At 30.3% G+C, this 27,650-nt stretch overlaps 7 protein-coding genes across 8 annotated transcripts; 3 read left to right on the top strand and 4 right to left on the bottom strand.

Annotated features, from left to right (window-relative positions):
• Window positions 1-98: 98 nt before the first annotated feature.
• Window positions 99-19,858, bottom strand: LOC130449407 (dynactin subunit 5). The gene is made up of 5 exons (XM_056787209.1): window positions 19,806-19,858; window positions 983-1,069; window positions 742-929; window positions 577-688; window positions 99-526 (listed from the first exon to the last, which is right to left on the bottom strand). Exons 2-5 carry the CDS (start codon window positions 1,028-1,030, stop codon window positions 326-328), a joined length of 549 nt encoding a protein of 182 aa, XP_056643187.1. The 5' UTR covers window positions 1,031-1,069; window positions 19,806-19,858; the 3' UTR covers window positions 99-325.
• Window positions 1,070-3,440, bottom strand: LOC130449406 (uncharacterized). Its single transcript, XM_056787208.1, has 3 exons — window positions 2,276-3,440; window positions 1,475-1,736; window positions 1,070-1,418 (listed from the first exon to the last, which is right to left on the bottom strand). The coding sequence occupies exons 1-3, from the start codon at window positions 2,470-2,472 to the stop codon at window positions 1,278-1,280; spliced, it is 600 nt and encodes a 199-aa protein (XP_056643186.1). The 5' UTR covers window positions 2,473-3,440; the 3' UTR covers window positions 1,070-1,277.
• LOC130449408 (uncharacterized) lies at window positions 4,933-5,985 on the top strand. Its single transcript, XM_056787210.1, has 4 exons — window positions 4,933-4,990; window positions 5,180-5,292; window positions 5,443-5,597; window positions 5,836-5,985. The coding sequence occupies exons 2-4, from the start codon at window positions 5,187-5,189 to the stop codon at window positions 5,983-5,985; spliced, it is 411 nt and encodes a 136-aa protein (XP_056643188.1). The 5' UTR covers window positions 4,933-4,990; window positions 5,180-5,186.
• On the bottom strand, window positions 8,313-11,056 carry LOC130449403 (facilitated trehalose transporter Tret1-like). The gene is made up of 2 exons (XM_056787204.1): window positions 10,903-11,056; window positions 8,313-10,123 (listed from the first exon to the last, which is right to left on the bottom strand). The coding sequence occupies exons 1-2, from the start codon at window positions 11,042-11,044 to the stop codon at window positions 8,805-8,807; spliced, it is 1,461 nt and encodes a 486-aa protein (XP_056643182.1). The 5' UTR covers window positions 11,045-11,056; the 3' UTR covers window positions 8,313-8,804.
• On the top strand, window positions 13,391-21,711 carry LOC130449401 (MATH and LRR domain-containing protein PFE0570w-like). 2 transcript variants are annotated; one of them, XM_056787202.1, is made up of 8 exons: window positions 13,391-13,803; window positions 14,937-15,010; window positions 15,095-15,292; window positions 15,359-16,249; window positions 16,461-16,578; window positions 17,122-17,501; window positions 17,665-17,846; window positions 18,852-21,711. In XM_056787202.1, the coding sequence occupies exons 2-8, from the start codon at window positions 14,948-14,950 to the stop codon at window positions 19,090-19,092; spliced, it is 2,073 nt and encodes a 690-aa protein (XP_056643180.1). In that variant the 5' UTR covers window positions 13,391-13,803; window positions 14,937-14,947; the 3' UTR covers window positions 19,093-21,711. The 2 variants fall into 2 exon arrangements, with proteins under 2 accessions (XP_056643180.1, XP_056643181.1); XM_056787203.1 differs by having other exon boundaries at window positions 13,750-13,803; window positions 14,937-15,014; window positions 18,852-19,127.
• On the top strand, window positions 20,348-27,141 carry LOC130449404 (cell cycle checkpoint protein RAD17). The gene is made up of 8 exons (XM_056787205.1): window positions 20,348-20,768; window positions 25,163-25,274; window positions 25,326-25,577; window positions 25,630-25,913; window positions 25,970-26,098; window positions 26,237-26,415; window positions 26,475-26,934; window positions 26,985-27,141. The coding sequence occupies exons 2-8, from the start codon at window positions 25,167-25,169 to the stop codon at window positions 27,088-27,090; spliced, it is 1,518 nt and encodes a 505-aa protein (XP_056643183.1). The 5' UTR covers window positions 20,348-20,768; window positions 25,163-25,166; the 3' UTR covers window positions 27,091-27,141.
• On the bottom strand, window positions 21,678-24,963 carry LOC130449405 (ATP-dependent RNA helicase DDX47). The gene is made up of 7 exons (XM_056787206.1): window positions 24,752-24,963; window positions 24,433-24,691; window positions 23,843-24,246; window positions 23,222-23,445; window positions 22,119-22,251; window positions 21,928-22,056; window positions 21,678-21,865 (listed from the first exon to the last, which is right to left on the bottom strand). Exons 1-7 carry the CDS (start codon window positions 24,860-24,862, stop codon window positions 21,719-21,721), a joined length of 1,407 nt encoding a protein of 468 aa, XP_056643184.1. The 5' UTR covers window positions 24,863-24,963; the 3' UTR covers window positions 21,678-21,718.
• Window positions 27,142-27,650: the final 509 nt, after the last annotated feature.

Here is a 27,650-nt window from a genome sequence, read left to right as displayed (position 1 = left end):
CCCGAATATTGAAATGTACCCCAAATTATCATATACTGCTTAATCATATATATATAAAAGGCCATGTTAAGGAAGGGAAAGAAGAAGAATAACCCATATAAAACCCATCATTTATTGTAATAAAGTTGTTTGTTTTTTCCATAGAACATGAATACTTTTTGAAATGTTGATTTTTTAAATTTTCAAAACAAACGATTTCCCAAAGATAATTTGCTAAGTAGAATAAAGTTTATCATGTTCGATTTATGTGACTTGAATATGTTATAATGGAGAAAAAAATGAAATTAATTTATACAAATAATATATTAAAAAGAAATATTATTATTTAAATTAATTTAGTTGGTTGGAAATGTTGATAATAACTCCTTGTAAAATCGACCATCAGATCCGCTTGGCATTCCGGCAAATCCCCAACATAAGCACCAGGCGAACCGGCATACCTTGTAAAAGGTGGTACCACAGTTTCTGGTGCCAATATCGTATTATCCTCGATCACACAACAATCTTTAAGAGTGCATCTACGTCCCTGAAAGTACTATGTCAATACACAATTGATGAATTCATTAAAAAACTCACAATTACACAGTTTTTTCCAATATAAACATAATTTCCAACGACAGCCGCGTTTATAAGAGATTTCTCTCCCACATATACATGATCCCCAACAGATAAAGGAAAGAAAGCAACACTAAAAAGTAATAAGAAAGTTAACCTAACCTTTTAATATAGTCGACAAGTTACCCTTTGCTAAATTTTTTGTAGGGTGGTCTCAGTACAGCTTCTTTACTGATAATGCAATATCTTCCCGTTTTAACATTTGCTAAATCACCCCTAATAATAGCATCGGATTGCACTATCACTTTTCCTTGTAAAACTATATTTTGAGATCCACAAAGTACAGTTTGACGACACACCTTGTTTCCTGACGCCTACAACAACTAAACTCAATATCACTACTACATTAAAATTTATTAAATCTTACAGTTTCGACGTATTCACCCTTATCATAATTTATATCACGAAGTTCCATTATAAATTATATCTTATCTTGTAATGTTGTAAATATAACCTAGAAATTAGACATTGATTTATGTCAAATCTACTTTTTTTCAAACTATGGCCTCCACCTTACGAAATATTGAATCTTCTTCTAACCATTTCGAATTTTTAATCATATATTACAGAGTTTTCGAAAAATTAGAACAGAATACTTAAATAAATATATTACAGATTCATCAAAACCAAATTATTATATACAAAAATATGATTTAGTTTTATTAATATTGATAAACGTTGCCGTCAGAATCTTGTCTAGAATAACCTGCGTTCGTTTGAGGACTGTGATGAGAAGAGTTCATCAGTTTTATGTTACTGGGGTGTTTTTTATCCGTTACACCCCCGATTAAAACTTTATGACTCTGTAAAACAAATCATTCAATTCAACTCTCAATTTAGATTTGATAAATGCCCTTACAAAATTATATCTATGCGGTATTTTTACGTGTTTTCCTTTTCTTTTTTCGGGTTCTTTTTTTATATCGTCGGCGGTATCTTCGACAGATGCTTGCACTTCTCTAACAGGTGTTAAATCTCTCGTATTACGTAATTGTCTGCCGGTTTCAATGCCTCTAGTTTCAGGCTGGGAATAAATATCTACCGTACTGGGAAATACCTCCGAAGTTTGATTAAAAGAAGCGTTTAAAACAAAATCCAGTTCGTCTTTGGGAATAAGATGACTAAAAATTAATTAATACACATATTTATAGGTAAATTTGGTGTTTTATTACCAAAAATTGTTTAAAGAAATTATGATTTTTGAACGTTCTTTGTATAACGAAATAAGTTGCATATAAACTATAAAACACTTTGTGAGAAACAATAATAGTTTATTTACAAATTAGTACTAACGAAAATTGTTTTCATCAATTGAAAATAACAATAATAATAACAAAACTGATAATATTTATTAGGTTATATGTCAAACGTATAGTGTACACCATTACTACTTACGAATCCACAGAACTGCCAATATAAATTCAAAACAATCCTAGCTTAAAAACTATTGGCTATTCGATTGAGGTTTTACGTTGAAGATTGATGATCACTATCGTTCAAATACTTGTTTGTCTATGTTTTTTTTTTTCATTTAATACGATCCCAACAGGACCGTATATAATAATTAGTCTTATCGATTGTAAACAGTAGTAACGTGAAGTAAATTTTGTAATAAAATTCGTTATTTAAAATGTGCAAATTCGAAAATAATTTTATTTACCTGAACGGTTTATATCCAACAAATCGTCTGGCACTAGATAGTGTGTGATGCGAATGCATTCTTTGAAACGTCGGTAAATTTTGGCAATAAATTTCTTTACTATCATATTTAGGATTTATTATCGGTTTAATAAATGTCCCTTCTGTATTTAAAATCGGCACGCATTTTCTATTTCTTACTCGTTTAACGGTAGCCATTACAACAATCGAGTTTTCAAAATTGTTCTAACCCTTTATCTTTGTACGTATGAGATTTAGCGGTTTCAGAAATTTATAGAAAGGGACATAAAATAATGTCATTAGTTACATGTTTGTCGTGAATCGTGACATTAAACGAATAAAGGGTATGTCATTAGTTTTGTCAAATGTATACGTAGATAAACAACGCGAACAGGACAGTATTCAGGTAAATTTTGTAGCCTCTTCGATATTTTTGTTTTTAATTTAATGACACGAACTTTAGTTAGGTTTGTTTCAAGTTTCTAACAGTGGAAATTGTTTTTATTCCATAAATTTATACAATATTTCCCACATTTATAATAAAGACATATATTTTTAAATTTTGTCATTATTTGCAAGTTATTATCAACACTTTGATTTTTTTTTATTCAAAAATACGACTAAATTTGTGAATTGTTATTACTGAATATTCTTTTGTTATCTAAATTGATGTTAGGATTAGAATCTTACCCGTTACGTGAATCTAGTAGATAGGCAACCCTCCATTTTAACACCACACGTCATCCTACCGACCGATTCAACTTCTTAGTCATGTTTTCATGACAACCAATCAGATCTCTATCCTCCTATAACTTCGTATACACCCAGCGCATGCTCATTTGATATATTCTTTATTAAAACTCTTAACCTCATTCTTATAAAAAATTTCCTTATTTAAATATTCCATAAAAGTCATAACCTTGGTTAAAGAAACACCTCTACTCAAAAATAAAGCCTTTTTGATTTTGATTTTTCTTTTTTATCTCCCCTTGTTTTATTTATCGTATTCAGTTTTCTAAAATCTTTACTACTAACCTAATTTTTCGAAAACCTACACACTTGAATGCTAATTTCATTTTTTTTTCTTGGAAATTAAAAAATATGTTTGAATTCTTAAATTACCAGCATGATACGGATAAATTAATCAATAAAATCGTGACCAGCTAAGAGTTTTTGTCACCAAAAACATAAATAACGATTATAAGGAAGTGAATGCACGAAAAATAAATTACTGTCATGATAACATCGTTAATATCATAAAGTTCGCGTGTGAAACGCGTCTAAAAGCCACCCCTGTGTCTAATACGCTATAAACAACTCAATTTCGCGGAATATGCGTGGAACTAGAGGGAGGAGGGGCTAGAATATAAAAGAACATTTATGGTGACATCTCTTATGCCCAAGGTCAAACATTCTGTTACCATATACAAATCTTATAAATCATATCTGTATAAAATAAAACAATTCAAGTTTAAATGATTTATTATTTTTGTTATTAAAATTTTTCGTGTTTGTCGATTAATAGCTGCTTAATAATTACCTGAAATCTTTTGTACAACTATATAATCGACTATAAATGCATAAAAATCATGAGAATTTAAAAATAATCATCGTTTACGATCCGCAATCAGCTGATTTATCTGATCATAGTTTTAAAAATATCCTTCTTATTTATAGAACAAACAAATATGGCCGCTAACGTCATTTGAAAATCATCGATTGGGAAAACTATGTACATATCTCATTAAATAATATGAATAAGAAATTTTTCATTTTGCTAAACGTGTAAAATACAATATTATCAATCTAAATATAAATTTAGTCATTGTTTATTTAGTTTGTCCACCTGTTTCTGTGTTGTTGGTAATCGAGAAGCTGTCAGACTTTACAATAATAAACCTTATATTTCTAACAAAACAGGGTCACAAAATATGAATACGCGTTGCCATACTCAAGTTAATATTCGTAAAATGGACCATAATTTTAAGAAAATGAATAATTCTTGAAAATATTGATTGTTATAACAAAAATCGTATCCAAATTGTAAAAGTGGAATCGAATTATTTTAATTTAAATCAATAAAAATTGTTTCCCTTAATTGTTCAGTTCTCTTGAAAAATCGTTTGATTTTAGGTCTCTTTCGATATAAAATCAATTTCAAAACAATAAGTAAAAGAAATTATGTTTCGACCTGATTTATTGAAGATCGAAATAGGTAGAAACGTCAATTTTTACATGTTTTTTGAAGAGAAACCGATTAATATTGTTTTTTACCCACTTCAATCATAATATTATAAATAGAAATATAAAAACTTGACTATCTAATCACATGATTCATAGAAACATAAAAAACCCGATTCATTTTAATAACTAAACTTTTAATTCGGAAGCAAAATATCTAAAACTATAATTAGATTGAGTTTGGAAAATTTTATGATTCTTTACGGTTAAAAATAAACAAAATTAATCAAAAAGCTTTGTTTTGGATAAATAAACTTATTTTTTTTTTGAAAATTATGAACACGTAAGAAATACAACTTTATTTTAGACGATCCGGCAACATCGCTAGACTTTTATCAAATTATGACCGTTGCTGTTTAAGATCTTTTATTTTTATAACCTAGTTTATAATAATTATTATATTTATTTGAATACAGATATTGTTGTACTTTTGATTGTATTCAATAGTTTTTATTGTTAATATTATTAATCTATGGTAAGATTCTTTCTATTATACCCTCAAAGTTTATTTTGAAATCTCAATTTTTCGCTTGCTAGATACATAAATGGATACTGATTCACTTTATATTCTTTTTTTTTAATATTAGATGAAGGAAAATAAACCTTTGTTTTTATTACTGTTATTTATGTCATTGATTTTGACAAATATTGTTCTAAATTCCAGTCAAACGATGTCGGAATTACCTAATAAGACACAAACTGATATTTACGATGAAGAATTTTTTAATAATTTACAAATCGCGAAGCCATTAGTTCAATTAATGGGCTTGAAAAGAGGTACATTGTAATTTGAAATTAAAAACAAATTTTTTCTTTAAATAATTCAGTATTAGATCTATTTTGTTGGTGTGAATAACAAAAATTTATTATTTTCAACATAAAAAAATTTGATTTATGATTCCGTGCTTTAAGACGAGGGATTTTTAGATAAAGAAATTTGCAAAAAGTGGATTCAAAAATTATGTAACCTAAAATCTGATGATCCGATTGTTAAAAAAAACCGAAATGCGTTTTTCAAATACATGCTAAGGATTATCCATAAGGCGGCACAAAAAGAGGCTGAAAATCCCGCTTTTGATCCGGTAAGTACGTTAAATTTCGAAATACATATGAAATTACTAATAAAAAGGAAAATTCTCACATATTTTGTATGAAAAATTATGTAAATTGCATATTTTGGACATTCTGTATATAATATTTCATTAAATACGTAACTGACACGTTATTAACACTATATTTTCTGTTTAATGTTTTTTTAAGCTGTAGAAAGTTTTATTTAGAGAATAAAATGTTTATACTGTATGTTTCTTTTATGCTTAGACGAGTGAGCAAAAAATTGAAAATGAATTTACTAGCAAATGGTCTAGTGATAATAGAACGTACATTGCTGCCAAACCTTTACCAGGAGAAGGAGCTATGATTTATATGGCGGTTGCTTCTGATCCTAAACTTGGTTGGGATCATCCCTAATAGACATTTCACGATATTTATGTTTCAAATACATTTTTTTCGTAAAATTTGAATAATTTATAAGCATGTACCAATAAAATTGATTAATATAATGTTATTTACTATTTATCCTACCTAATCCTTATTAACAACTGAATTTGGGTCTTTTTTAATAGTTGCTAGATTTTGTGTCCTTATTCTCGAAAATAACGTATATTTTATGCAATTTTTATTTGGGTAATTCTAAAACTTACCTAAGCTCGATTTTGATGCTTTTACTACTATAATTATAGATTATAAATATAACTAACAAGAATAGAATAACAAAATTATATTAAACTCAACTTTTCATTAGATACTTGTTAATTTGCGGCACAAATTGTTCACTAAAATTCACGCAAAACCACTCTCACACAAACACAAAACTTTTTCTCGTATCATCGTTTTAGGATTTTCAACACAAGATTTACCTGCCTCTACTTATTAATTCACAGTAATATGTGCTTTTTTAGTTATAATCAGCTCGTCAATGTTGTTCATAAAGAAATAATACATAACCTGATAAGAAAGATGAAAGCTACAAGTCAAAGTAACAAGTTGGTGGCAAATTCCTATGTCTATGATTTCGCACTACGAACATATATAAGTTGAAAATGTAATTATAGTTGACTATATTTTAATACACGATAGTTAAAATTAATGTTACAACAGTAATGAAAAAGTAATTGGCGCGTAATCTTTCGTCTGTGTCATCCGTCACCGTTCACGGACAACGGGAGTAGACGGCCTCGATTATGAGGAAGACCAGCCAGCACCGGCTGGTAGCGTTCTGATTTCAGAAGTGGGCGTTACTAGAGGCGTATACCGTTGTTCTTTCTCTCTCTTCTAACCGTTTGGATTCACTAAAACAAGCTGTTATATCTGCACCCTCTATTTTTATAATTTTCTCTATGAATAGATCTTTCTTAATGAGTATGTTGATATAAAATTAAATTAACAAAACGAGTCATTTATATGCGAAAACATTTCTTAATCTTATTCCGTTTTCTTGTATCGTCTAAACTCTAAAATAACAATGAAAATGGATACTAATGGTGACCAAGAAATTTCGATTCAATCCGAAAAGCATAGAGAGATATAGTGAGAATTGCGGGTTTTACAGGGGCGATAATATTGATGATGATACTGCATTTTACCCAAAATTAAATAAATATTAACTTTAATATACGAAAGTTAAAATTAATGTTACAACAGCAATGAAAAAATAATTGGCGCGTAATCTTTCGTCTGTGTCATCCGTCACCGTTCACGGTCAACGGGAGTAGACGGCCTCGATTATGAGGAAGACCAGCCAGCACCGGCTGGTAGCGTTCTGATTTCAGAAGTGGGCGTTACTAGAGGCGTATACCGTTGTTCTTTCTCTCTCTTCTAACCGTTTGGATTCACTAAAACAAGCTGTTATATCTGCACCCTCTATTTTTATAATTTTCTCTATGAATAGATCTTTCTTAATGAGTATGTTGATATAAAATTAAATTAACAAAACGAGTCATTTATATGCGAAAACATTTCTTAATCTTATTCCGTTTTCTTGTATCGTCTAAACTCTAAAATAACAATGAAAATGGATACTAATGGTGACCAAGAAATTTCGATTCAATCCGAAAAGCATAGAGAGATATAGTGAGAATTGCGGGTTCTACAGGGGCGATAATATTGATGATGATACTGCATTTTACCCAAAATTAAATAAATATTAACTTTAATATACGAAAGTTAAAATTAATGTTACAACAGCAATGAAAAAATAATTGGCGCGTAATCTTTCGTCTGTGTCATCCGTCACCGTTCACGGTCAACGGGAGTAGACGGCCTCGATTATGAGGAAGACCAGCCAGCACCGGCTGGTAGCGTTCTGATTTCAGAAGTGGGCGTTACAAGAGGCGTATACCGTTGTTCTTTCTCTCTTTGTCAGCCGTTTGGATTCACTAGAACAAGCTGGCATATCTACTCTCTCTATCTTTATTATTTTCTTTCTGAATAGATCTTTCTAGACCAAAAATTCTATATATAACAAGTGTAATTAAACGTCTAATTTGATATAAACCACCAAAACGTTTAGTTTGGATCTATCACAGTAAATAGTTTCGTTAATTTCGGAATACAACATTGTCAAAACTACAGAACCTACAATTGTGAAAATCAGCTGATGCCTATTATATATAAAAATTACCGCCGTTGTTTTGTATGGTTGGTGAAGTTATAGTTAACTGTATAGTTAACGTCAAAAGTTTATATTCAGAACCGAATATTCGGATAATTAGATGAGGATTGAAATAAATAAAATATAATAATAACAAAATTTATTGTAAAATACATAAACATAACAACACTCAATAAGTCGTGTGAATGACAGACAGATGACGCTGTCATTGTCAAATCCGTATGACGTTTAGGAAGTACCAACTTTCTATGTGTCAAATTTCATGACGTTTCGATTAGTGAGTAAAAAGTGACAGCCATTTAAGTCGTTTTTTTTTAAATAATTGTTTGTGTTAATTGATGAAAAAAATACTGTAAGGTTATGGCAAAATGCAAAAATCGAGGAAAATCGAAGAAATAACCATTGTTTCATCAAGACAATGCACCGATTTACTGAATAGAACGATTTACACTTCGAATCGCTTCCTCATCCACCGTATAGTCCGGATCTGGTGCTTAGCTTAAAAGAAGAAGCAATTGCTTACGATGAAGCCTATTTAAAGGCATCATTGCTGTTGAAGGTGAATAAAATCGATGATATGTTAATTAGTTTTACGATTTATTGAGTGACGTGTACTTCATTTTGTTAAGACGGATTCTTTGATTTCATTAACGCTTTTACCTTTAGTTTCTGGTAGTAAAATATAACAAAACACCACCATGATTAACATACTTATAGATAATAATAAAAAACAGGCTCCTAAATGGTATTCGTCTAAGAGAATTCTGAAAATCAAAGTAGCGATAAAAGAGAATCCGAAACAACTACAAATCGTTATAGAAGCGCCAGCGGCTTTGACGTTGTGAGGAAAAGTTTCGCTCATTATAGTAAAAGGTAAAGTGGAAAGACCCAAGTTGGAAGTAAACATAAAAAGCATCAAACAAACCAACGGCAACCAAAATAATTCGTCGCGATCACCATCTTTAAAATAGAAATAAAAAGTGTTGATAAAGTGACACAAAAAAACGGAAAAAATCGATAACAAAAGTTGTTTTCTCCGTTGCAGTTTTTCTGTTATTTTAATCGTGATAATCGTAGTAAAAACTTGTATACCGCCGGCCAAATTCGTAGATATATAAGGCGACATTTTCGAACCGCTCTCTCTAAAAATAGTTTCTAAGAAAGCTAAAATCGGGTTGATGCCCGAAAATTGAAGGGCGAATACCAAACCTACGTTCACAAACAAAACCCTTCGCAAATAAACGTCCCTAACGAGATCCATCAACCTCAAATCATCAATTTTTTGTTCCTCCAACGATTTATAAATGAATTCAAACTCCCGTCGAACATCGATGGTGTTTCGTAATTTCTGCAAAGCTTCGACGGCTCCTCTATTATTTCCTTTGGTAATCAAAAACGACGGGGTTTCCACCATGAATAAACTAAACGAAACTACGAATATTAACAAAGGTACGGCGCATAGAAAAGTTAATGTTTTAACGGAAACGAAAGGGCCGAGTAGAAGACAGTACAGAGACCCGCCGTTCAAAAAAAATCCCATCATAGCTAGGACGGTACCTCGATTGTGAACGTCGGCGATTTCGTTTAAATATAAAGGTATTACAGCGAAAACCGTACCCAATACTAGACCCATTATAAATCTACAAACGTAATAAATCTTAACGTCGCCAGCGAAACAAATAACCGACAAACAAATCAATTTAGGAACAGCCATTATTGTCAGTGTCGTTTTTCTTCCTAAACTATCGGCTAGTTTCCCGCCGATCAAAGGTCCTATAGCAGCTCCTAGACTGTATAAAGACGCTATCCAAGATTCTTCTCCGGGAGTTACTGGTCTTCCTAATGGATTCACGGACGTATCGTTAGACGTTAACATTTGTAACGCCGGAGACGTCCAACTGAATCCACTCGATACAACGAACACGCTGAGATTAGCTGAAAATACAAGAAATGATTGCTGGTAACTTGGCTAGGGCATCACGAACGATCCGGAGTGCCGTTGGTGCGTGGACGAGGACTAAACTGCAGACCGCGTTATCTGTAAGCACCACAACGTGTCTAACCACATCAAAAAGTCTAAACCAAAACGCCCGATCGGGCCCATGTGCCCAAAGGTTCCCTGATCGTCCACAACTACGAAGTTATATCGCGCAAATCGGTTTCCACAGGACCTGGGGTTAGTGGTTCCAGATAATACCGAAATAACTGCCGTCTGACACTCAGAAAGTTATCCGAATGAATCTCGGCGACGTGAAACCCGGGATTCATCTTGTAGCTAGTGAATCCTCATTCTAATCTCGATATACCTTCATAGTTAATAGTTGTAGGCACTCAGAGAGTTGTGGAGCCCATGGGCGTCCAGATAGGTCCACTAGAAGTTACCGATGTCCTTTGAGAAGCCAATCGGGCGCTTAGACTCGAACCCTTTGATGCCATTAGGCAAGTTATGGGGTTTGCCCAGCGCTCGTATGATTTTGGGGCATTACGGATCGTCCGTGATGCCCATGGCGTGGAAATGGCGTCTTATATGACAGGACACAACATTTAGGTCACAATTTATTAATATACGTATAAATATTAGTTAGATATGCAACCAATAATACTTTCAATGGATTCAAGAAACTGTTTAATCATTCTGAAGATATTTATTGCTATAATAAGTTACGTAAAAACAGAAATAATTAAAATTTTGTGTTTGGTGAATTTTTTCTTACCTACAATGGCCGAAATGTATAAAAACCAATTATTATTCGTTTTCTTGGTAATTTCATCGTTTCTGAGTAGTTTTTGATCGTTTTTATCTAAACTGAGAGATTCGTAAACTAGTTCGGTCAATTCAGAACGATCTTCTTTCATTTTTAAATCGTAAATAATTTTATATGAACGAGGATTTAACTTTTAAAACCGTTTCCCACCGTTTGATTAAATAAATGATAAATTAAACTATTTGCTTACAAAAATATAACGTGAAAAAACATTCTGTACCAGGCGACTCGTAAAAATTTATTTTTTAATACCTTTTAGTTTTGTATGAGATTTGTCGTTAATTGCCAGAAATTTCCAGACTTTTGGCAACAACGAAAATTAACTTTGCGATGTTAATTTTTGATTTATACTGTAATTTAGCAAAAACTGTAATCTTCTTGTGGAAAATTTTAACGTATGTGGGCAATAATCAATTTTCAAGCATTTTTCTAAAAACACCTTCGGTATAGAATTTTTGTAAAAATAATCTCACCCTGTATATTCACTCAACGTAATAATTTTTATTATTTATTTAAACATTATAGAGATAATTTTTATTGCCTGGAATACGATATATCCTATTTAAATTATAAGCGAATTAAAATGTTATTTTTTTCTATATCTGTATTTAGTTAAACTGATTTATAATACGTTAATAATTGGCTGTGTAGCATAACAAAGATAATAACAATATTCTTCTTTTTTACTAGTCTTCGAACATAGAACTATATTAAACCATCGAGTTCTATGACAATTGAAATAATTCTATTACCTGTGAATGTTCACAAACGTAAATAGATTGTTAGGTTAAGTGTATTTTCAAGAAGAATTGACAGCTTCGTGTGATTAGAATGTATCCCATTAAAATTATATTAAAAAACGAAAATATTTTTACCAATGTTTGTCGTAAATACGTAGTGGATAGAGTAAACGCTAGTTTAATAAGTTTAATTAAATTTTTTGTCATTTTAAAAAAAAATTTATGTATATATTACGTGTAATTAGGGCTTTATAAACGCGTCGAAATTATTTTTATCTCAACCTCTGTATCATATATACATTTTTATCACTCACCTACCCAGAAAGTATTCCCAAGAGTCAACGATCTATTTATAAAAATGCCTCCTACGTATTAGAAAGATTTTAATATAGCATAAAGCGATTCCTATAGAACAATAAAAATAAAGTAAATTAACACGTGTTTAACTTATTAAAACTATCGATCCGTATCGAAAAACGTCTCTATTTTATTATCGATATGAAATAATGTCTCCCCTCCCGCATACACGATGTTTGGGCGGCATAACTACGTCACTTACTACCAACAGCGTTGCCACGTTTCAATATATGATTAGTTAAGTTCGTAATGTATATTTCATTCAATTTTGTGGTTGACGTCACACACCGCCATTGTTAGCGAAGGTCAGGGATCATTTTCTGAACAATTGTATATACGTTTAGTGATTTGTGATAAATTTTGTGAAAAAAATACCTTCTGGTACAAAACAGTGAACTAATTAATAACCACTACCTCACAAATTGTCTAATTAAGGGGCCGTTAAGAATTATTCGTATTTTTCATAGTGAGCTGTGGAAATTTTTGACAAATGAATCCTGACTCCGTTACGAAATACCAAATGGTAATTTTATATTTCGCGGTCCTCTAGTTTTTTGGTTCTAGAAAATCGAAAAATCTTCCGATTTCGATGAATTTTTTTTTAAAAATCTTCGTTTTTACGGCGGATTTTTGAAAAAAAATTTGTGAAATATCTGAACCGGAGATTTCATATAGTTTTATGACTTTAAATTTAATCTTCTTCGCATATAATCGATCATAAATTTTTTACAAAACATCCAACGCAGTTCGTGTATTTTTTTTTGTTAATATACACAAAAAAACAAACATTTTGGAAAAAAATATTGAAAAATGTTTGTTTATTCATTCTAACAGTCAAATTTAGCGAGATACAATTTTTTTAATGGTGAAAATTTTCAATTTTTCAAATTTAACTTTCAATATTGCACATTCGATTACAATAAGTGATTTTAAGAATGTTTTTATTTCATTTATTCATTATGATTACCTAATAAAAACGATTATGTGTGAGAAAAGATGAATTGTTAATTCGGAAAAAAGTTATCAACAATTATACGTGAATGATTGTATTTTCCTAAACATTTAAAACCCTGAAACCAATAGAACTTTTCATTTCCATAATTTTTCTCGTAAATCTGCCGTAAAAACGAAGATTTAAAAAAAGTTCATCGAAATCAGATGATTTTTCGATTTTTAAGAGCAAAAAACAAAAAAACGATGATACCTCGAAATATAAAATTACCAAAAATATAGTCAAATGTATTTAAAAGCACCCTGTATGTTGTAAAACAACGCGATTTGAAATATTATACGACATATCTAAACATATTTGTATTAAATTTATTTGAAATTCATATAACGCGAATTACCGTAAAAATCGTAAAATCTGACAACAATGTAAATATAAAGATAATGGAGACGTACATTAGAAACATCTGAAACGATCCCTCGCTTAGGAAACATCGTATCACATTATTTTTTACACACAACCTACCAGTATATCACCGAAAAACGGAAGTGGACTTCCGTAATGGATACAATTTCAGTGTATCAGCCACTAAAATTATACCACAGTCGAGTATTAAATTCTATTCGCGATCCACCTCGTCGTGGTTTACTTTTACTCGTTTCGCATCGCGGAGCAAAAAAGAGGGTTTCGAAAAACTGGCAGTACACTCTCGGCGATACGTCGTAGTCGATGGAAAACTATTAATAATACAATTTTATTTGTTTTTCAAAGTGAAATTGTGTATTTTTGTTTATTCCGAAACAGGTAAGTTTATTGAACTTGAACGTGAAACTACCAGTAATTTTACAATCTACACACAGAAACGAACAAACACGACGCTATAGTAGCGCATGCGTACAACTTTCTGTCTCTTTTTATCGAGACATAATAAACTCTATGGCTCTAAAAACTATTCTCTTAAATTCAACACTCTGTAGATTAAAAAATATTATTTTCATAATATTTAAACATCCTGTTTGTTTATGTAATGTAATCTGAAATCAAATATATATATCAACTTAATATAACAACAGTTAATTAATTTATTATTGTCGTAAATAAGAAGCAGACATATTTAAAGTGAAAAATATTTTTTATTTCGTATTTTTAAGAACATAAATTGTAGTAGACAGTAGATTTGTTAAGAAATATGATTGTCGTTAAATGTCAAATAAAGACTTTTCATTTTACCCTCGTATAACGATTACTACTAACTATTAATTGGTATTAACATACTTTTACTCTTAATAGAGTATATTTTCACTTTCAAAAACATATTAATTTGCAATAGATTAACAATAACTATAATAAAGAAACACGCAATTTTTATACGTCAATTATTTTTCACACTTCGTTTGTGCTATAAAAGAAACCTACATATTTTCACCTAATATTAATTCATTGCGCCCTCTAGTTTCAAGTAGAAAAATCAATACATTATTGTATTAATGGTTGTCTAATTAGAAGTAAAATATACTTTAACGTTTCGGATTCGGAAGTATTGGGGGTTATCTAGTTGATCGTAATAGATGATGTAATTACTTTTTAAACTAATTTTAAATTTTTTAAATAAGTCAATTTTGAATGTTAGATTAACACCTACGTATTCGTTTAGATAAGTAGTTGAAAATGCATCGGAACAAATCGCTATCGTATTATCTTATTTATTATAATTGAATAATTCCATTTGATATACAGTGTGCATCAAAACATTTTCATTCATTTTATGTTATTGATGAAAGCAATTAACACGATCGTATTCTTAGTGGGTGCACATATTTTCACTTGATATAAGTATACAGGGTTGGATTTTATTCGTCGAAATAGATAAAAAAAATTTTGAATTAAAACTGAAATTATACAGGGTGTGCTATATTAATTATGAGACATTATTACAGATATAACGATTATGGAGGATAACAGCAAGCAATTAACGAAGATTTCGGGTTATCTCGAAAAGAAAGGCAGAAACGCAAGTATTATTTTCATTTTTGGTGACGTCAAACTGAATTTAAACCATTAAAATTCGGTCTATTGAATTTTTTTCAAATTTCAGATAATGAGAAGTTCTTATAAAAAATATTGGTTCGTCCTCGAAGGTGGACTTTTACTTTATTACCGATCTAAAGACGATTACGAAAGTATTTCACCCTGTAAAGGTTCCGTTAATTTAGGACCGACCACTATAATAAAACCGTGCCCATCTCTAGTCGGAGTATTCCAAATTCAAACAAGAACAGTTACGATTACACTAGTAAGAAATATGTCAAATTTTAGCTAAAAATAAATTGAAAAAAAAAAAGATTTTAATTTTTTGTAGAGAGCCTTCAATTTAGAAGAGCAAAATCGATGGATGGAAGCCCTAATGGCAGAGATACAACCAAACAAACCTACCCAAAAAATGAGCCATTTTAGATATTCGATTGAAAATACACCGAAAAATCAAATCAGTGATACCACGCTCGAACCTGAATTCCCCCAAGACGATATCATACACAGATTACAGAAACTTGGGGCACAAAGTTACGGCAAACCAGTGGATGTGATCAGTTTAACAAAAGACCACCGCATAGAAAAAGAAGAAATTGACAGAAGAAACAGCGAACATATATACGAAATGATATCGGCACGAAATAACGATAATAATAATAAAGATTTCGATTCGATAAAATCAGACGTTAACCGACCGAAAACTTACTTTATAGAAAACGATGTTTACACCACGACTAAACAAGAAAAAACAGAATCGAAAAATGAATCGATTATCATCGATAACGATACGTACGTATCGATAGAAGGAAACGGTGAAATATCCAGAGATGTAAACGAAAATGACGTATCGAAAGATCGGAAAGAAGAAGAAAACGCCTACTCCGTACCTTTGTTCGACGACAAAGCGAAAAACGATGTTCGATACGAAAGTGTCGTGTATGCCGAACCGTGCGAATTGAAACAAACAAAAAAGAAGAAGAAAAAAGAAGTGAAGATTAAGGATAACGACGAACATTCTACTAAAGTTAAAAAAAGATCTAGTTTCATCAATCGGATGTGGAAGAAAAAAGATAAACGCAAATATGACGATGATGAAGAATGTATATACGAAACTGTACGTGAATCTGTCGTCGAGAAAATTTCCTCCACCGATGATAGTACAGTGAAAATGCTGTCAGAATTACAAAATATATTAGAACAAAAACTACCTATACTTTTGGTAAGTATCACTTTCTACTAATCATCTTTTTTTATGCGGTACATTGGCTGTATGTCTTTAGACAAAAGGCCAATAGAGATGGAAAAGAAGAAGAAACGTACACACTCCATATTGTGATGCAATGTCATTGACACTCATACACATTGTAGCCAGTATTTATTCTTACACATCAACTTGAGTTTTATGAGTAATTTATCGTATATATTTATAGGAAAAGAAATGTAACGATATCAATTTTACTACAAATCAAAATCCTGTGGAAAATTTAATCGAATCTATCGAGAAAACACATGGAAATAACGCTGACAGTTATCAAAATACCCCGCTAGGTGAGTCGATTTAAGACACGCCTCCGTGCTTTCGAATGTTGACAACCAACATTAATTTTATCGACAAATTATGAATAATAATTTTCAATCAAATGATTTTCATCGAAATATAAAATAAAAATCAACTACGAAGATGTATTTGTAAAGAAATAAATTAAAATCGAAGACAATCGTGAGTCATCGAAACGATTTTATAAGTTGGCCTAGATATATATTTTACATGGTTGCCACGTTGTAATTATTCTCCTGTTGTTATATAATGTTTTAAAATCCCTATGTTTACATTCATTTTACTACTATGAAATGAGAGTGCAAATTCAAAATTTTTTAAAATAATAACGATTTATAAATATTTTTGTTTGAATTGTAAATAATTCTTGGGAAATCTCATGATTTTAACAATGATAAATGTGACAACATCGAAGACTTATGTCATACAACTTTTGTTTATTCATAACCTGTGCTGTTATGTTGGTTGCCAGCATTTCAAAATGAATAAAAAACAATAATATTGGAACGATACAATAAACAAATCAATTTTAGTACCAAAAATTAACGAAAAAAATTTTTTCCCTCCACATCTCGACGTCCCGACTGATAAACCTATAGCTTTACCGCCGAAACGAAAACAAATAAACAATTTAACAAATTTAGACGACATATTGAACGAGTTGGATAATCAAAAAACGGAAACTAAGAAAAACAAAGTTAAAAAATTGATAAAGAAATTTAGCGAACCAGATTTTTTTGAAAACGACGTAATTTTGAGGAAAAATAATCAAAAATATGAGATTAATAAAAAAGAAGATGATCAAGATGAGTTAAGTCGATTATTATCGGAATTAGCTAAAGTGACAAACGCTCCGATGCTGTTACCAGGTGTTACTTCTAGTCTTAACGGTAACCACATTAAAGACGAAGAGGTAAGTACACTACACTGCACCACACCTACCCTACCCTCGTACTGAACCGCCTATCCATCCACTTATCGTTATTTATCTATGGTTGTACTTCCTGTCATTCTTTTGTGTTCTATGAGTCGTATTCAGTGTTAATTTTGTGCACGGTATTTTTTTTTGTCTCAAGTTATCGAAATTGGTACCGTTAAAACAAAGAAGATTCTCAGAACCGGATTACGATATACCTAGACCGCATAAATCATTAACGATAACTCAAAAAAACGATGACGATTCAACGAACGTTATAGAATCGACGAGATTCTTTGGACCCATTCTGAAACCGTCCGGTGTTGTAATTCCCGAAGAAACGTAAGTACGAATTAAATAAATTAATAATTGTTCAATAAATAACTGTAATAAGTAAGTACAAGGAAATTATACGCGATAAATACTAATAATATTTTAAAGTTCGGCAACACTGCGTCTACTTTACCGATTGAAAATTGGCGGGAATAAATAATAAGTCTTATGGAAAAAAGTCAAAGGGCAAAGTTGTAGGTAATAAAAAGATCTATAACTTTTGTATTCAAACTTTTTTCACATAATCTCAAAATTTATGTGAAAAATTCGAAAAAGTTTTTGTTTTTTCATTTACATTTTTACAAAAAAAAAATTTGTTGAAAACTTTTCTTTTCATGTCCGAAACACACTGTAATTCATTTGATTCGAAATATTTTTTATTTCACCTCATTTTGACCAAAAGTAATGATGGAAAATGAAGATTAAAAAAAAATTTTATCGTGTTTTCACCTTTTTTGAAAAAATGCACCATGGCGATGATATTTTTTTGAATCATTACAAAGTAGAAATCTCCACGAACAAAAAACTCTCGAATTTTTTTAAAAAGGTGCTTTTTCGATATTAAGTCAAAAATAAGGTGAAAAAATAAATATTTCAATACATAAAATGGTGTATTTTCATCAAATTTCGCGAAAAAAAAATGTTTTTTGTAAAAGATAACACTAAAAAAACCAAAACTTTGGTTATTTCAATCTTTCACATTAAATTTGAGGTTATGTTAAAAAAAAGTTGTAGATTACCTACGACTTTGCTATTTGCCATTTTGCATAGGACTTGTAGTTTTGTCATAAATCGAGATACACCGTTTTTTACCCTTAAATTCAACCCCTTCCACGTTCTAACATCAGATCGCTTTTAAATTATTTTTTATAGTTGGGAATAATGTGCGTCATGATTATAGGCCTATACTTGAATAAAAAACTGTTTCATATAAATATTGTTTGAAAAAGAGACTTGTAAATTGAATAATTTTCATGAAATCTTTCTTAGGCTCATTATAGGTATTTTTTTTAGAAAAAACCCGGAAATCGCTTCACAATTAGATAGTATCTTTCCAGATTCCTTAGAAACGAATGAAATTAATTCGACTATAAAACGAGAAAATCATAAAAGTTCATTGAAAAGTGAAATTATGATAGATAACGATCTTTATGCCGAACCGAGGTCGATACACTCTTTTCATAAAAGGGATGAAGACGATGAAGACGACGAAGTATTCGTCGATTCGTTGGAAATTTACAAAAATTCTAATTAATTATTTCTATTTATCAAACCCACAATTTAAAATAACAAAATTACGTTTATTTTGTGATATTTTCATCTCATTACGTAAAAATCATTTTTTCCAAATATTGTTCCCCAAATTTAGGGAAAAAGTCGTCAAGGTGGCATCACTACCTTTCACAGTACGAATATTTGTTCATATAATTGTAAGTTTCTTAATTTTTTTAGATAGCAAAGCCTAGTTTTTTGTAGATCATCGCGGTATTTCAATTAAATATTAGTTTTTATACGAAATTGTTTCAATTTTTGGTTTATTCTGATTGGAAATTAGTTTTTTATGAATATTTCGACGAATTTTGGTCTTTATCAATATTTTTATTCTTTAAAAAACTAAATTTCAATCGAAAGAGACGTGAAATCAAAACTATTTACAAAGAAAAATATATAAAAAGGTCTAAGAAGTACAAAGTTGACGAAATAAATTTTCTTTATTTCATTCAGATTTTCTTTTTTAGAAATTCTACTTCAAGTTAAACATATTTAATTCAATAAAATTAAGTCAAATATAATTGGCGTTGGTGTACATCCACCATTTTGAATACTTCCAATCTTTTTACATCAGTTATTTAACAACGTACATATATGAATCATGTAAAAATAACTCTTGAACAAATATTTCGTTTCTATTATTGTATGTGTATGTCGGTCGATTTACATATTTTTGTGATAAATATAAATACATACCTGAATCTTCATTATTTCTACTTGTTATATGAACTAGTTGATCCACACATAGTTTTTATTAAATCACACTTTTTACACAAATTTTATACAAAAATAAATTCACTTCACATTTTATTACATTCAAATATGGAAGAAAATTCACAATCACTAATTTTACTTTATTTTAATCTCTTTTAAATTAAGTTTCTTAATAATAGCAATAACTTGCATGTTTACGTTAATGCTTTAAAGATGGCGAATTCGACGATTTGTAGGTTTGTTCCAATCTGCTAATCTGAAACGTTCACATGATATTTTTACGCAAACTCCGGCTATGTATAGTTCTTTTAATAATACTTGCTATCAAAACCGTCCCGGAAACGACTCACCTACGATACCTAAGACGGTTGAACCATAGAATCGTTCGTAAAACAGTACAAAATTGCCTTGTTGCAACACGTAATCTCTATTGCGCAGAATCGTCACGTATCAAGGACGGTACTTATTTCGTTGCCAAATTTAACCATAACTAGAGATGATTTCTATTTCGTCTACTTTTAATTACTTTATGTTCGATTTTCTTGTCGTCTATAACCTTGAAAATATTTGTTAGGTTACTTATTACAAAAACTGATTCTTTTTTAAAGAAATTGTTCGTTCGTGAATTTGATTCCAAAGCTGTTCATTTGTCAGTTATAATATTTTTATGCTCGCGGGTTACGTCAAACCATCGAATTAAATAATTCCGAATGGGTCCTAGCAGTCTTGACATTTTTTTAACTACATATTTCATATTTAAACACTAGTACTCAATATTAGAGGATGGTTTCGCAGTTTGAGGTTATGTTTTATTATTATTCGTTCTTGTTCATTTAAGTGCTGTTTCTCCATATTTTTAGACTTTTAGTTCATATTATGGTTTAGTGAGTTTTAAAATTAAAATCAATTTGTGCCTTATTCATTGGTGAACATAGTCCGGTGTTAGTAAGTACAATAAAATAGATTTGAATTGAATTTATTATAGGAAAAGAGAGGTTTACAAGTTTAGATGATAAGATTACAAGTAAAAATTTCAGTTAATACTTTTTGTGGAATTCTAAATGATTGATAATATATGAAAAGTAATGCATAATAACTTTTTTGGCATGTTTCATTTCAACTATTTAATAATGAAAACAACACACAATCTAAGACTAAAAGTTCGATTTCTAATACCCATACCATAAACAGTTTAATGATCAGCAGTTTTTTTCAATTCTAAGAAAAATGACGAAATGCTATGGTGTCAAATCTATTTACAATTTAGAGATATTCGGAAATTATTCTTAATGAAACTATGGTTTTCAATGCTGTTTGCTATGTTGACAAATGTACCTATATTTCACAAATATTTGAAAATTAATATTTCCCAATAATTTAGTAATATTAATTACCACGTTGTCAAATGTGTCTTATATTTCTGATAAACTAGGAAAGTAATGATTTTTTATTGAAACTTTCACAATAATTTAGAGTAATATTAATTGAAATTTTCACAATAATTCACTAAAATTATCTGCCATGTTGTCAAATTTATCTATATTTCAGAGATACTAGAAAATTGATAATTTTAGAAGAAAATTCCATAATAATTTGGTAAAATTGAATGCCACGTTGTCAATTGTGTCTATATTTCCGAGATACTAGGAAATTAATAATTTTAAATGAAATTTTCCCAATCATTATCGTTTATTAATATTTAAACTAGTAAAAAACGAGGTTTTTTAATAAAAAAATATATTTCAAGGTTCGATATGTATATTTTTTTTTAAATTGTGGGTAAAAACTAATACCAAAGATAAAAAAAATCCCTTATTATCCTGTATTACGTATTTTTATTTAAATAAAACGATATTTTCCACTCGGAATATTTATTATACAAAAAAAATTGTATTTTATTTTTTCCTCCCAGTTTTTTTCTGTTTTCCCCCCTTCAATCTCTTCCTCACGCCGGTGGCTTCCTCGGTATCATCATCATCACCCCCACCACCACCCCCTTTTTTCCTTTTTCCATTTTTTTTCTCAGAAAGGTCCTTCATTTCCTAAATAAACAAAAACCAAAAAAAATCAAAAGGATATCGATGAGGGTAAAGTTGATTTTTACCATTTTTGCTATCCTTTGAGCTTCGGCAACCCTTTCTTGCAGTACCATCACTTCGTCCTCCTCAGTTTTATACAGGGGCAATTGTTTACCTATCAATTGTTCTATCCTCTGATACAATTCGACGTCGTACTTAAAACAAAACAAAAAACGAAGTTAGGCATTGAAAAGAACTCGAAAAAAAAATCACTTACTTGCGTTACGAAAGTTATAGCCCTGCCGGATCTACCCGCCCTAGCCGTTCGACCCACCCTGTGAATATAATCTTTGCTATGCGTGGGTATATCGAAATTTATGACCACGTCCACGTGCGGAATATCGAGACCCCTAAAAATCGATTCATATAAAAATTTCGAGAAAAAAAAAACAAATTTCGAAGGGAAACTAAAGTAAATCGCTTCAGAGGTAGTGACGAATCATTTCATCGAATAATCAACTATAAATTTGTACATCATAAGCGAAATAATCAAGATTTGATCAATTATTGACCCCGATGATCTTTATAATACCCATCAATGGCCAAAAATGTACGTTAAGGTTGTTTAACGCTGGTATGTCGAAGAAAAAATGGATTTATTGCAACTTTTCGAAGTCCCCCCGTAAAACTGGCTAATATGAAGGTTTCCTTCGTCAATTGGGGGGTGGAAAGTAAAAAAAGAACCTAAACTAAGATTTTCCGATACCACTTTGAATTTAAACCTGTTTCGATTTCTCCATTTCATATTATAGTGACATATATTCCGAAAGAAAACTGCCAAAAAGCTCGTAAAGTTACAAAATCTATGTAGAAAGTGAAAAAGACCCGATTAAGATCGAAAATTGATCCTTAGAACTCAAAAATGTGCAAAATGAGGATCATTAAGAAACTAAGAGTTGTTTTCGGAAATATACGGAAAGAAATATACAACAAAAGTGCAAGAAAAGCTCTTGGAATATAAAAATCTGTATAAGATGGTGATGTAAGCGATTCAAATGTCGAAATGACTCAATTGAGCAAGAAAAACGGTCAAGTAAAAAAGTGCAAAAAATGGATAAACTTGTTCTTCATGACACTGTGATGTCTTCAAACAGTTACAAAAAGAAGGCGTCAAAACAAACACATTATTCACCAGATTTAGTACCTTGTAACACCTAGTTTTTACCAAAAATAAATAAAAATTGCTAAAAGTGAAAGTTTCAACACAATTGAATCATCAAAATAGCTATATTGAAAAATTGAGTAAAAAAACGTTATGATTAAAATACTTTTTGACCACACCTCGTAAGTTAATAAATTTAATTGTTAATTCCCACTTACCTACTAGCTACATCGGTGGATATCAATATCGATCTATTTTTAGCTTTGAATTTCGTCAGGGCGGCCAATCTTTTATTCTGGGACATCTGACCATGCAAAGGTACGGCCGTTAACCCCAAATTTCTCAACATCAATGCCGTTCTTATCGTATTATTACACGTCGAACAGAAAATCATAAAACTATTACCGGCCAATTCGTTGAGAATATTCACTAAATAAACGTCCTACAATGAAATTTTAAACTCTTACGTCTCTCAACCCTCATATCGATTTGTAGGGTAACAAATTTGGAGGTTATGTCAGAGGTAGTGACGAATATAATATTGTAATTTTCATATTATCATCAATACATTTTTTTATACATCATGTTAATAATAAACCATTAATTAGCAACGAAATACTAAAAACATAATCGACTTCGAATTAAACATACAATCGACATATATCTGATCTGATATAACTGTTATTTTTTCTGATAGCCCTCGTATTAAAAAAATAAAATGCATAAATGAAAATTTTAAAGTTTTCAGCATATTTCGATTTGAATCACAATCAAATGAATATGGGCAATAAAAAAAAATAATTTTGAAAGTAATAATAAAAAAATATTTTAATACTGACCTTGAACTTAACTGGAATGAAAATGTAATACTGCTGTAACTTTTCGACAGTTTGATACTTTGTGGAAACTTCAACTTTTACTGGTTCTTGTAAACAAGCTCTCTGCAGTTTTTTAACTTTTTTCGTCATAGTCGCCGAAAATAAGAAAGTTCTCCTTTCTCTTGGTATAACTTTTAAAATTTTATCCACTTCGACCTCAAAGTCCATATTGAGTATTCTGTCAGCTTCGTCCATAACGAGATATTTCAAAGCTCTCAAACTGAAACCTTTTGTATTTTCCAGATGGTCGAGTAGACGACCGGGGGTTGCTATTAATATATGAGGTTTTTTTGCTAGAATTAGCGCTTGGGACATCATGTCCATACCTCCTACTATAACAGCACATTTTACACCTATACTTGAACCTCAAATAAAAACTCTAAATAAATATATAGTATTTCCATAAATTTCATATATTTAATTTCAAATAACCTCAGAGGTAGTGACGAATTAATAATTATTTCATTATAAAAATCAATCCTTAATTTATACATCATTGATAAAAATAATTCAAAAATATCAAATTCTACATGAAAAAAAAACATTCTCACCTAATGCTTCAAATTGTTCGGAAATTTGAAAAGCCAATTCTCTAGTGGGTGTTAAAACTAGAGCGAAATACCGTTGAGGGTTCTCTAAAAGTGCTTGTAATATAGGCAAAGCAAACGCCGCTGTTTTCCCAGATCCAGTTTCTGCAAGTCCAATTATATCTTTTCCCTGTAACGCTACAGGTATAGATTCTTTTTGAATTTTTGACGGTTCTTTCCATTTTAACTGTTCACAAGCTTTGCACAACACATCGACAAGTCCCTAAATGCATTATAATAAAATTTACACTCCATGCAGGCGCCCACGTGGATTCTATCTTACCAAATCCTTCCACGTTACTGGCAAATTTTCCGTACCTTCGGGTACTTCCGAAGCTACTTGATCACCATTAGTTTCTTCTGTATTTGATAATTCACTTTCCGATTCTGGCATTTTTTTCTACTCACTTTTATTAAAATAAACGAGAAAGTATCGCTACACGTGTTTTATTGACTACAATCTATTCTTCTGTACTTATTATTATGGCCTCTACCATGATAGTACTTGGCTAGCCAACATGTCAAAATTGGTTATTATGGAAGGAATAAATTAGCACTCTATTATTTAATAATAAAACGGTAATATTGATTGAGTTTAACACTCTAAGTAGATATTAATCCAAGGATTTAACATAAATTAGTTTGATAATTTTTTATTTATTCTATGGATGTGTAATTAAAAAAATTTTAATAGATTTATGGAATCTTTGAAAAAAGAAGACGAAAATGTAATTCACTATTTAAAAAATGTAGATTTCTTTAAATTTCAAATGTTCACCATGGATCATATCAAAAGTTCGAATCAGGTATCTTTAGTTCTTTAAATATTAAAGAAATACTTCAATATCTGCTTTTAGTGGAAATATTTCGATTTTGGTCCTCCGACGAAGAATCCTTCAACTACTAGTGTAGATTTTAAGAAAAATTTCGAAACCAAAACTGTCCGACAAATAAAAAATAAAAATGAATTATTCAAACAAACGAAAGAAACTTTCAATTTCCACGAAAAGTTAACTCCAAAATCTTTAAACGACTTGGCAGTACATCCTAAAAAACTCCAAGAAGTTGAAGAATGGTTGAAAATAAACACATTACAAGCTCATAATAGGGTAAAATCCTTTATAATTTTGTAGATCGACTTTGAAGTAGTAGTTTTTTTAGGTAAGTGCACCATTTCTTTTGATATCCGGTCCTACTGGCTCAGGGAAAACCTCGACAGTCACCGTTATATGTAAAACTTTAAAAATCTCAATATCTGAATGGGTTAATCCAATAGACCAAGAATACGAATATAAAGGAATGAATCAAATAGATCAATTCGTTGAATTTCTTTCTGAATCTAAATATAATTCTTTATTTGAAAATTCCAAAAATAGGGTGACATTAGTAAAAGATTTTCCGAACGCAATAATTCAAAACCCCCAAGAGTTTTTCGAGGTATTGGAGTGAGTAAAAATAAAACGAAAAGGAAATGATACATCCTAATTTCCGATGATTTTAGAACTTGTAAAAGCACCACAAGACAACCTGTGATATTTATATGTACGGATGCAAGTAGTTCTAATTTAAATTTACAAAGAACTTTGTTTCCTGAGGAAATTATGCTTAAATATAATATAAGTCATATAAGGTAAGTAATAAATACTTAATTATTAATTGTAGACTTTAACTATGTTTATGGATGTTGTTAACGTAAATTCCATCAAAAATTATCCTATTTTGGTATTAATAGATATTATCTATATATAATGTAATTACTTTAATCTAGTTTTAATATATGTGCTCCAACGTTGATGAAAAGTGCTTTACGGAGAGCCCAGGAGTTGGTGAAATTGAATTCTGATAAATTAAAGCTACCGTCTTCTGGAATGGTAGAAGCAATTTTAGTTTCAGCTGCTGGAGATATCAGAACAGCCATCAATCAATACCATGTAGCCAGTTTGATGGGTAAAAACATACTGTGATCTAAATTTCATACTTTTTCTTTAATCTATGGTATTTGACAGGAATTGGAGATGTTCCTTTGATATCAAACGAATCAGAAAAGAAAACTGCAAAAAGGAAAAGATCTAATGAAAATACAAAAACGAACTCTATGTTTAGAGACCAAACTTTGGGGCTTTTTCACGGTTTAGGTAGAGTTTTGAATCCGAAACGAAAAGTTGTGGGGGATTCTTGGAGACTTAGTCATAATATCGAATCACTTATCGACGAATTTTCAACGCAACCGCAAATGTTTACATCGTTTTTATTCGAAAATTATTTGAAATATTTCGGGGATATCACGGATGTATCTAAATCGGCGGAAATATTGAGTCTATCAATGAAGTTTTTTGAAAATTGGGAAAGGCATGAAACTTTGATTTTCGGTTTATGGATATCAGTTTTAGGTCTTATGATTTATAACGAACACCGCGTATCGAAGTGGAATCAAATGAGGGGACCGACAAAAATCACAAGAAAAAAGTAATTAACAGAAATTTTTTTATTGTGATAATTTTTTTTATAATTTTTAGCATTCAAAATGATGTGGATACTATGAGTTTAGATGCTACGGATTATTATTATTATAATATAATCACTAAATCCAATAAATTTCATAGATTTAATTTCAATTTTTAAGGATCGATGTTGATTTATTATTTTCTTCTAAATAAATATTTGGTAAACTAATTTTTTGAATAAGTTTTAACTATCCCTCGTATATTCTTGACGTGAAAATTATGCAAACCTACCGTGTAAATGAACTACTCACGAGCATATTAGGCAGTGACAATCTCTCTAAGAAAGCTTTACTATTAATTCGTTAAAAAGAAGAATCTAATGCTATTTATGATTTATTGAACAATGTGAATAAACTTTATTCTTATTAATATTAAATAAATATGGGTGATTTTAATACAAGTTCATCTTAATTTTGTCCATTTATATAAAAAAAAAAACAAAATGTACTAATTTTTTCATACCAAATTATATTTGACAATACGAATACGTCAAATTTCCAATATAAAAAAGACTATCAATCTATTTGGAATTAAACGTTAAATTGAAATTGTGACAAGATATTTTCAAAATTTAAATTATAGTTTTTATCAGAAGTGCTTGAAACATGATAGGAGCATAACAGTTTTTCCATTTTTTCTTATTTTGTAATATAATATTTATCTATGGCGCTGCTAAGC

The sequence above is a fragment of the Diorhabda sublineata genome, chromosome 10, assembly GCF_026230105.1.
Source record: "Diorhabda sublineata isolate icDioSubl1.1 chromosome 10, icDioSubl1.1, whole genome shotgun sequence".
NCBI lineage: Eukaryota > Metazoa > Arthropoda > Insecta > Coleoptera > Chrysomelidae > Diorhabda > Diorhabda sublineata.
This window is presented reverse-complemented; position numbering and strand designations above follow the sequence as displayed.